The 11340-nt window shown below is 50.0% G+C and overlaps 1 protein-coding gene across 1 annotated transcript in view; it reads right to left on the bottom strand.

The window, feature by feature from the left end:
- The window catches only part of LOC310670160 (uncharacterized protein), a 56013-nt gene that overhangs the window by 21715 nt on the left and 22958 nt on the right, over nucleotides 1-11340 (bottom strand). Inside the window, exon 3 of the mRNA XM_083424946.1 lies at nucleotides 2025-2198. Within this exon, the coding sequence (XP_083281072.1) occupies nucleotides 2025-2198 (174 nt within the window). The remainder of the gene's footprint in view (nucleotides 1-2024; nucleotides 2199-11340) is intronic.

Below are 11340 nucleotides of genomic sequence, written 5' to 3'. Positions count from 1 at the left end.
ACCAAACGTAATCCACCTGGAGCAGGAACCAGCAAGCCACTCGAGTATCCCTGCCAAGAAAACTCCATTGAGAAAGACAACAGGCATATAAAAGTTATGACGCTGGAAGATGAGCCCCTTAGGTTGGAAGGCGTCCAACATGCTACTGAGGAAGAGCGGAGGACAAGTACAAGTATATTCAGAGCTGATGAAGCGGCTGGGCCAAAGCCGAAAGGTCGCTCAGTTGCGTATATGCCTGGAAGTGAAAGGAAAGTCCAATGCTGTAAAGAAAAATATTGCATAGGAACTTGGAATGTAAGAACAGTGAACCTTGGTAAGTTGGATGTGGTCAAAAATGAGATGGCAAGAATAAATTTTGACATCCTGGGCATAGGTGAACAAAAATGGACAGGAATGGGAGAATTCAGTTCGGATGACCATCATATCTACTACTGTGGGCAAGAATCCCATAAAAGAAATGGAGTGGCCCTCATAGTCAACAAAAGAGTGGCAAAAGCTGTACTGGGATGCAATCTCAAAAATGATAGAATGATCTCGATACAAATCTAAGGCAGACCTTTTAACATCACAGTAATCCAGGTTTATGCACCAACCACTGGTGCTGAAGAAACTGAAATTGACCAATTCTATGATGACTTACAACACCTTATAGAAATGACACCAAACAAGGATGTTCTTCTCATTATAGGGGATTGGAATGCTAAAGTAGGGAGTCAAGAGATAAAAGGAATAACTGGCAAGTTTGTCCTTAGAGTTCCAAACAAAGCAGGGCAAAGGCTAATAGAGTTCTGTCAGGAGAACAAGCTTGTCATCACAAACACCCTTTTCCAACAACACAAGAGACGACGCTACACATCGACATCGCCAGATGAGCAGCATCAAAATCAGATTGATTATATTCTCTGCAGCCAAAGATGGAGAAGCTCTATACAGTCAGCAAAAACAAGACCTGGAGCTGACTGTGGCTCAGATCATCAGCTTCTTATAGCAAAATTCAAGCTTAAACTGAAGAAAGTAGGAAAAACCACTGGGCCGGTAAGATACAATCTAAGTCAAATCCCTTATGAATACACAGTGGAAGTGAGGAACAGGTTTAAGGATTTAGATTTGGTGGACAGAATGCCTGAAGAACTATGGATGGAGGCTTGTAACATTATACAGGAGGCACCAACAAAAACCATCCCAATGAAAAGGAAATGCAAGAAAACAAAGTGGTTGCCCACTGAGGACTTACAAATAGCGGGGGAGAGAAGGCAAGCAAAATGTGAGGGAGATAGTGAAAGATACAGGAAATTGAATGCAGATTTCCAAAAAATAGCAAGGAGAGACAAGAAGGCCTTCTTAAACGAGCAATGCAAATAAAGAGAGGAAAACAATAGAATGGGAAAAACCAGAGGTCTGTTCAAGAAAATTGGAGATATGAAAGGAACATTTCGTACAAGAAGAGGTGGCAAGAATACACAGAGGAATTATACCAGAAAGATATGGATGCCTCGTACACCCCAGGTAGTGTGGTTGCTGACCTGCCGATACAGTCTCAGGGCTCCGGCAATCACGGCAAGCCTCTTCACGCCCGGCTGGTCCCCTCGACACCCCACTACCCTTGGGGCTTTTAGGGGGGGGTGTCTAACCCTGGCACTCACCCCCACTGCTCAAAAGCCCCGGTAACAGTCGTCTTTTAGACGGACGACTCACACCGCCTGCCATTTCCCTTCGCAGACAAATCGGAAGCCCAGGATCAGGTTACTTTCAAGAGTCACGACTTCTAGTGCTGCCTGAAGGATTGGTAAGTTGTCTGACATTGGTAGAGCATTCAATCACGGTGCTGGTTTTAGACGTTTTGAGCTGCCAATACATTGCGATGGTCGGGGAGCTGTGATGTATTCCTAGCTCAAATTGCCTGCAGGTGACAAAGGCGCAGGCAGGCAGGCAGGTGGAGGAGCCCAAAATGGTGCCCCCCTGAGCAAGCCCCAATACCTCTCTGGCTCCATCCATGTCCCCATCTCCCCTCCCCTGCAACTCACCAGATCTCTCGGAGGTCCCTGGGAGGGAACGCTCAGAGGCTGTGAGGAGGGATGCAGGAGACAACCTGACCAGGTCAACCGTCCATCTTCCCCCTTCCATCCTTACGAGCTTTGCAGGATCCGTCTCTTCCATCCTTCCTGAGGAGTCGAGAAGCCACAACAAGCTGCAGGGTCCTGGGAAAGAGGAAGAAGCAAAGGGAGCCTCAGAGGCCCTGCACGGATTCTCTTGCCCTAGATATTCTCCTGCACCTGGAGAAGCACAAATGGAGCAGCCCCTTCCCAAGAGAAGCCCCATTTCTAAACATCTCCAGTGATTCCAATTTCTTCTGTATGCTCCTCACCCCACTTGCAAGCCTGACATGGTCTGCACAGTAGTCACCTGAGAGTAGATCCCATTGAACTCAGTGGGGATAACTAACAGAACTCGGTACAAAAACCAGTCACCGTCCCGTCCCCAAACCTGAAAATTGTAACCCCAGAGCATGGGCAGAAATGAGCAGAGTAGATATTACATGCAGGTGCCCCCATGCTAGGTGCTTTGTATGGAGAGCCCTGTTCACAATCTTTGAGCTCCCTCATCACAAGCCAGGCAGATGTTGTGGCCGTATCCACCTCTGTCAGGAGTTGCATGGGGACCCAATCTGTATGTGGAAGCAGAGGAGCCGGTGATGCCACATTTTTGAAATATCAGGAAACTAATACACCTCTCCTCCTTAGATATCGTCTGTGCTTATACACCATTTTCGCAAGTCTCCAGTCCCAAAATGTGGCCCCCACCCTGGCACGGAAGCAATCAAAGTATAGATCTTCCACATGTCCTAAATCTGTAGTGTTCTTAAGAACACCAGGCATGTATATCCTCCAAAAACTCCAGAGGTGAGCTTTACACTCCTCTTGTGACAAGATTTCCAAAGGCTTAGGGTAGTTTGATAGAACTATTCTACTTTGGGAAAGCACCAATGTCTCCTGTTAGTACTAGGAGCCACACAATGACTGATAATTCCTCTTTTGTCCCAGAAGGTGGGGAGTAGGTGTCTTTTATCCTTGCTTTATTCTTTTTGATAATACATAAATAAATGTCCCGTCCTGTATCTTACATTTTTCTAAGAGAGTATTATTCACAACCATGCTTGCCATGTATAGATTGTCTTATTTCCCTTTAGAAAAGTCTGTCCAATCCCTGGCTCCTGCGGGAGAAGAAGAAGAAGAGTTTGGATTTGATATCCCGCCTTTCACTCCCTTTAAGGAGTCTCAAAGCGGCTAACATTCTCCTTTCCCTTCCTCCCCCACAACAAACACTCTGTGAGGTGAGTGGGGCTGAGAGATTGTGACTGGCCCAAGGTCACCCAGCAGCTGCATGTGGAGGAGCGGAGACGCGAACCCGGTTACCCAGATTACGTGACTACCGCTCTTAACCACTACACCACACTGGCTCTCCAGAGGAAGTTCCAGTTTTACCTACGCACTGTGGAAGTTATAAGTTTAATGTAAATAAAACATTCTGCAATAGTATCAGCTGCAGAGAAACTCCAGGATGGGGAACATCCTTTAAAGCTCATTCTGGGATCAGAGAGAGAAAAGTTGGCAGACCTGCCAGCCAGAGCCCCCTCCTCCTCCTCCCTGCATTGCCTCACCCCCTTCAGGACAAGATCTTGGGCTCCTTAAGGCGGCTTGACAGCGTCTCCTCTCAAGGAAGGCAGCTCCGTTCCCTTGAACCCTGGCAAGCGCAGTGCAGCCAGCTCAGCCCTCTGGCTCTCCCCTTTTCTCCACGGAGGAGCCCCAGGCGTGGCCCCTGCCCAGAGAGGCTTCCCATGAGGCTCTGGGCTGGAGACCTGAGCTGATCTGGAGGAGGATCTGGCAGGGGGAAAGGCCGGCCTGGCAGGGGCTCCTCCACTGGAAGGGGCATTCTGGGCATGCCCTCCCCCCCCAGACCCCTCCCTCCTTCCCCAAAGAGGATGCCAAGGAAGAGCGGAGCTGCAGACCCCCTGGAAACTCGCCCCCTCCCAGGCTTGGCAGAGAGGAATGGGGGGGGCAGGACCCTCTGCTCCCAGACTTGGGGGTCTCCCCCTGCAGCCCCGGGACCCCCTTCTCCCATGGGCACCCCAAGGGGGAAGAGAGAGGAGACTCACCGGATACTTCCCAGGAGGGAAACCGAGGCAGCGCTGGGAGGAGACAAGAGAAAAAAGACGGGACTGGGCACGGAGGGAGGGGATTCGCTCTGGAGGGCCCGCCCCGCCTCTCTACTTCCTGTCCTCTCTAGGACTCCGGCTCTGTTCCATTTAACCCTTCGCAAGCTGAGCACAGCCCCCTGGCTGGCTGGCTGTCCTCCTTCCCTCCCAGAATCCGGGTGATCCAGGGCATGTGCAGAGTTCGCTGTGATTCTCGGCTCAGAGTCCCTCAAGACAGCAGCTTAGTGCCCTGCCCCCAGGTGGGTGGGGTAGAAATGAAATAATAATAATGATAATTAAGGCGGATGTTCCGCTTTCTAGAAACGGGGGCCAAATGTTCCCCTGGGTTTCTGCTCCTTCCCTGAGTTTTGTCCCCATTCAATCCTTGGGACGCAGCCCCGCTTCCACCACAGAGTCAGACCTGGGGGGTTCGTGAGCGAGGGGCCCTTTTCCTCTCCTCCCTCTCAGCTACTCCGGAGGGATTTCCAGTCAGTCTCGCGGACCCAGGGGATCCCCTCAGCCCTTGGGGGGGGGGGTTTCCTTTTCCCCTCCTCACTGGAAGGACACTCCGCTTTCGGCCGCCTCCCCATAGCTTCTCCCGTTGAATTCCCGCCTGACTCCTCTCCCCAGACCCTCCTCTCCCCGTGGAGATTCTCCTCACCTTCCGCTCCAAGGTGTCCCCCCCCCCTCAGTCCACCCCTCTTCCAATCCGCCCTTTCTCTCCCTCAGAAAACTCCCTCAGAAATGACTCCTTTTATTTTCCCTCCAAAAGGGCTGGCTCCACCCCTCGCTGTCTTGAGAGCCAATCAGAGCGAGGCTCCAAGCCCATGGTGGTATTTCTGAGAGACTACGCACCCTGACTGGCCTGGCTCTGCTGTCCATCACAGAGTCAAACAAGGGAGGCATCCGGCAGATATCGATATTTATAGATCATCCACGTCTTTCAGTTAACTGTCTATTTTAAACTCTTAGGGTTTAAGGTGATTGAAAATCACTGGGCCGGGTGCCAGGGCCCCGCAAGGCCTAGGGGAATCCCCCAGCAGAATTTGACTCCGAAGAGAGACCCACGGATACGAATAAAGCGAAGTTATTATGAGGGCTAACAGGCCTGGCTCCATGTTCAACCACACACACACAAACTTACTTTAAATGGAGAACATTTGATAATAAAAACAAAGAAATAAAAAGGGGTGCTATAGGGATTTTAAGGTCTTACATACGGCTGGCTGTCCTCCTTCCCTCCCAGAATCCGGGTGATCCAGGGCATGTGCAGAGTTCTCTGTGATTCTCGGCTCAGAGTCCCTCAAGACAGCACCTTTGTGCCCTGCCCCCAGGTGGGTGGGGTAGAAATGAAATAATAATAATGCTTCACCTGCTCACTAGCAGACTGAAAGTCTGTTGCAGTATTAGGAGGGCACTTGAGAGAGACACGGGTCCCTTGGGAGCAAAAGCCTCCGCTGGTAAAGTAGGAGACTCTCGATTTGAGGATCCTGGGTTCAAGCCCCACTTTAGGCATCGCAAAGGGTTGGACTGGATGACCCTCGACCGCTCTGTGAATCTATTAAATGCAAATAAATAAATAAATCAGTACCCTCCCCACTTGGAGAACTCGCTCCAGACTTAGAAAGTGACCTTCAGTGGGGTCAAAGGTCGGGTTCTGCATTTAGGCAGGAAGACTCAGAGGCACAAATGTCAGATGGGGCGCCCCAACCTGGCTGCTCTCCCTCCCTCCCCCTTCCCAAATTCGGGAGGACTGTGGGAGGCAGCTTGTTTCCTGCAGTTTCCCATTCAACTTGAGAATCGTAGAATTCTGGAGTTGGAAGGGACCCCTGAGGGTCATCTAGTCCAGGCGGCATGGCCAGGATCCGGGAGGGCGCGGGGAGGAGGGGAATTTGGCCCGGGATAGTCCCTCCGCTTTCCTGGAAGCGTAGTCCTGAAGAAGGCCCAGTGCTGCCCCTGGGGAGAGAGAGTGCCGCTGCCCCCGTGGGCCTCTTCGCTTGGGGGGAGCCTGGTCCCCTCTGACTCTGCTTTGTCCCCGCGATGCCCAAGGGGATCCTCCATGGGCAGAGCCAGTCTGCCTTGGAACGGGGGAGGAGGAGAATGGGAGGATGCTCTTCTGCTTGCGGAGTTCCCGGGGGGGGGGGCGCCTGGTCGGGTGCTGCCAGGAGGCTGGGCTAGGTGGGTCCTGGTCCTGATCCAGCAGGGCTCTTCTTATGGAGCCTCCAGGCCAGGAGGCAGTCTATCCAGGCGGCTCGGTTCTGTGGGGCGTTGGGCTCCTGTGAGGACAGGAGGCTGGGCTAGGTGGGAGGGGTCTCCTTGGTCCTGCTGCTGCTGCTTTGGGGCTCTCCTGAGGCCCTTCCACTCCTAGAATCACACCCGGGGGCCATCTAGTCCACCTCCTTCTTCTTCATCCTCGCAGGAGCTTCATTTGGCAGATCCTCGCCTCCAGTGGCCAAGCTGGGCTGCTGATTCCTGGAAGAGGCTGGGGGCGGAGGCTCAGTCATGCCCAGTGCCCTCAAGCAGTGCCCTGCCATTTTGTTCCTGCCCCCACCCAGGAGACGCCTGGAAGAATTTGCCCTGGAGTCAGATTTGCCCCCGTAGATCGAGGCCGGCCTGGTCTTCCAGGTCCTGGGTCTGGAGACCCCCACCCTTAAAATAAAAACCAGGCCTGCCCTTTGCAAAGCCCAGCCTGCCCCCTTCCCATCCCTGCTTCTCATTCACCTTGAAGCACCTCTAAATTCAGCCTCACTGTGATATACCCATTTCAGAGGCTTCACAACTGAGGCTGGGAAACTGCACCCATTTCGCTGTGGGCCTGATGCAGCATTTCCCAACATGGGCATGAGTTAATTATTATGCCCACCCACCCACCCTTGATTTTTCTCCTTTCCAGCACTCCTGCGTTAAGAAGTAAAACAAAATTAAATGATTCTCTGGATCTTCAGTGTCAGCAAACACTCCTTCCCCGATCTCTGTTCTTAAACCACCAGGGTCAGAATTGCTTTCCTTGGAGGTTTTCCAAACGGAGGCTGGAAGGCCAAATGTCAGGGGTTCTTTATTGCAGGGGGTGGGACTAGATGTCCGTTGGGGTCCAACCTCGCAGTTGTTTACTATTATGATTAGTTTCTTTTTAAAAGATCAGTGTTGAACAACACTAAACAACAACAACACACTACAGTGGTACCTCAGCTTAAGTACTTAATTCATTCTGGAGCTCCATTCTTAATGCCTTTACCCCAGTATGGCTCCCTTTTATCACACACACAGCCCAACAAGACAATGACAAAAACCCACCAACAGCATACAAATCAATATGGCTAACCTGATCCAAAACACCCACCCACCCCACTCACATGTGAAAACAAAGACCACCACAGCCAACCATAAATGAACAACCACACCCTAGGCCAACCTAGGAACGGACCGCTCACGGAAGAACCCCGACCAAACCTAAGAGGAGGCGTGTAGTGGTGATAGGTGATTCCCTATTGAGGGGAACAGAAGCAGTGATCTGTGGGCCTGACAAGATGTCTCGGGAAGTGTGCTGTCTCCCCGGGGCTAAGATCCAAGATGTAACTGAACGACTGCAAGGAATCATAAAACCCACTGACAAATATCCCTTCCTCTTGGTTCATGTGGGAACCAATGACACTGCAAGCAATAGCCTCCAGAAGATCAAAAGAGACTAGGAGGCTCTGGGCAGGAAATTGAAGCAATTAAATGCACAAATCGTCATCTCATCTGTCCTCCCAGTTGAACGACGTGGCCCAGGGAGAGAGGGGAAAATAGTGGAAGTAAACAGCTGGCTTCGCAAATGGTGTAAACAGGAACGGTTTGGATTCTTCGATCACGGACTGCAGTTTCTTGAAGATGGACTTCTGGCAAGAGATGGGCTGCACCTCACAACAGTTGGGAGGAATGTTTTTGCCAAAAAACTCAGAAACCTCATCAGGAGGGCTTTAAACTGACTAATGTGGGGGAGGGAGACAGTGCTCCTGAAGGTAGGAGTCTATCAATTGATGAAGATGATTATCCAAATGTCATAGAGCAAATGGAGCAAACAGCACGCAGACCTAGTGGTGGGAGGAAAAAATCCTTAAATAAGAGACACGGGGGAATGATTAATGGACTTCAATGTCTGTACACTAATGCACAAAGCATGGGAAATAAACAAGATGAGCTTGAGCTCTTGGTACAGCAAACTAAATATGACATAATAGGCATCACTGAAACCTGGTGGGATAAGTCCCACGATTGGAATGTAATAACGGAGGGATACAATCTATTTCAGAGAAACAGACCAGACAAGAAAGGAGGAGGAGTGGCGTTATATGTCAGGAATGTGTATACCTGTGAAGAGATCCAAGATTTAGAACCTCAAAGCCAAAGTGAGAGTATTTGGGTCAAAATTAAGGGAGAGAAGAATAACAGTGACCTCATTGTGGGAGTTTACTATAGATCCCCAAGCCAAGCTGAGGACATAGATGATGCCTTCCTGGAACAGATGGCCAAGCATGCAAAAGGAAGGGAGATAGTAGTAATGGGGGACTTCAATTACCCGGATATTTGTTGGATGTCAAACTCAGCCAAGAGCATAAGGTCAAAAGCAACAAAAAAGGCTTCTATGGGTATGTTCGTAGCAAAAGGAAGAACAGAGAAACAGTGGGGTCACTCAGAGGAGAAGATGGTGAAATGCAAACAGGGGACACAGAAAGGGCTGAACTCCTCAATGCCTTCTTTGCCTCAGTCTTCTCCGATAAAGTAAACAATGCCCGACCTGAAGAATTTGGAGCAAATGATTCAGCAGAGAAAACACAGCCCAGAATAACTAAGGAGATAGTACAAGAATACTTGGCTAGTTTAGATGTATTCAAGTCTCCAGGGCGAGATGAACTGCATCCAAGAGTATTAAAAGAACTGGCAGATGTGATCTCAGAACCACTGGCAGTCATCTTTGAGAATTCCTGGAGAACAGGCGAAGTCCCGGCAGACTGGAGGGCAAATGTTGTCCCTATTTTCAAAAAAAGGAAAAAAGAGGACCCAAATAATTACCGCCCAGTCAGTCTGACATCAATACCAGGGAAGATTCTGGAGCAGATCATTAAGCAAACAATCTGTGAGCACCTAGAAAGGAATGCTGTGATCACCAATAGTCAGCATGGATTTCTGAAAAATAAGTCATGTCAGACTAACCTGATCTCATTTTTTGACAGAATTACAAGCCTGGTAGATGAAGGGAACACAGTGGATGTAGCCTACCTTGATTTCAGCAAGGCATTTGACAAGGTGCCCCATGATATTCTTGTAAAGAAGCTGGTAAAATGTGGTCTTGACTATGCTACCACTCAGTGGATTTGTAACTGGCTGACTGACCGAACCCAAAAGGTGCTCATCAATGGTTCCTCTTCATCCTGGAGAAGAGTGACTAGTGGGATGCCACAGGGTTCTGTATTGGGCCCGGTCTTATTCAACATCTTTATCAACGACTTGGATGATGGACTCAAGGGCATCCTGATCAAATTTGCAGATGACACTAAACTGGGAGGGGAGAAATGTAAAGTATTGCACTTGGGCAAGAAAAATGAGAGGCACAAATACAAGATGGGTGACACCTGGCTTGAGAGCAGTACATGTGAAAAGGATCTAGGAGTCTTGGTTGACCACAAACTTGACATGAGCCAACAGTGTGACGCGGCAGCTAAAAAAGCCAATGCAATTCTGGGCTGCATCAATAGGAGTATAGCATCTAGATCAAGGGAAGTAATAGTGCCACTGTATTCTGCTCTGGTCAGACCTCACCTGGAGTACTGTGTCCAGTTCTGGGCACCACAGTTCAAGAAGGACACTGACAAACTGGAACGTGTCCAGAGGAGGGCAACCAAAATGGTCAAAGGCCTGGAAACGATGCCTTATGAGGAACGGCTAAGGGAGCTGGGCATGTTTAGCCTGGAGAAGAGGAGGTGAAGGGGTGATATGATAGCCATGTTCAAATATATAAAAGGATGTCACATGGAGGAGGGAGAAAGGTTGTTTTCTGCTGCTCCAGAGAAGCGGACACGGAGCAATGGATCCAAACTACAAGAAAGAAGATTCCACCTAAACATTAGGAAGAACTTCCTGACAGTAAGAGCTGTTCGGCAGTGGAATTTGCTGCCAAGGAGTGTGGTGGAGTCTCCTTCTTTGGAGGTCTTTAAGCAGAGGCTTGACAACCATATGTCAGGAGTGCTCTGATGGTGTTTCCTGCTTGGCAGGGGGTTGGACTCGATGGCCCTTGTGGTCTCTTCCAACTCTATGATTCTATGAACCCCAACATCTCTCACCACCAAAGAAACACAAGTGAACAGCAAAGAACCTGCACAAGCAACGCTGACACCAAACCCTACATATATTAAGTAAAATAGAAACATTGCAACCCAATCCCCCATCTCCACCCCACCTCTTTCTCGCTTTTATTCCTAATGTCTCAATACGAGACATTGTACATACTTTTGTAAATCAAGAAAATCTGGTTGGTCTGTTATTTTCTCCTACCGAAAGAGAACCTACAAAAGGACTCTATGGGCTCTTAGATACCCCATAAGGGAAAAGGAGCAGTTTTTTTCTTGTAACATTGGCCCAACGGAGGAGGCCTCTCCATTGGGACATGCCAGACAAGTGGCCTTGGGGGATCTGCCAGGTTCTGCGCCAGGACAGGCGAAGAGGGCGAGGAGGGCAAGGCCCTCTCTGTCTCTGAGGCCAAAGAAGAATAACAATAATAAGGGCTTTTATCCCCTCCAAAGTGGAGGGTTCCCTCAGGGGAGTTTGACCTCTGGACCAGTTTCCTTTGCTTCCCCAGACAAGACTGGATACTCCCCTTCTTGGCCCCTCAGGATCCCAGGAGCCCTTTCTGGATGGCCCTTGCTTGCCACCCAAACGGGCTAAGACATCTGTTCCTCCTCCTCAGGCGGTAGTTCAACAGAAGTCACTCCCCTCTGGATCCCTGTGGGTCTCAGGGGGCCACTGGAGCCCAGTGGGGGGACTCTGGGGAACTGCCTGAACTGGGGTCCTCCCAGTCCAGCTCAGAAGAGGAAGCCATTGCAGAGAAGAACCGAACTTGTGCTGAGGGTCTACTGCCTTTCTGAAAAGGCTTCCTGGGAACTGCCATGGCC

This window comes from Podarcis tiliguerta (genome assembly GCF_965153285.1).
Source record: "Podarcis tiliguerta genome assembly, chromosome: 2".
NCBI lineage: Eukaryota > Metazoa > Chordata > Lepidosauria > Squamata > Lacertidae > Podarcis > Podarcis tiliguerta.
This window is presented reverse-complemented; position numbering and strand designations above follow the sequence as displayed.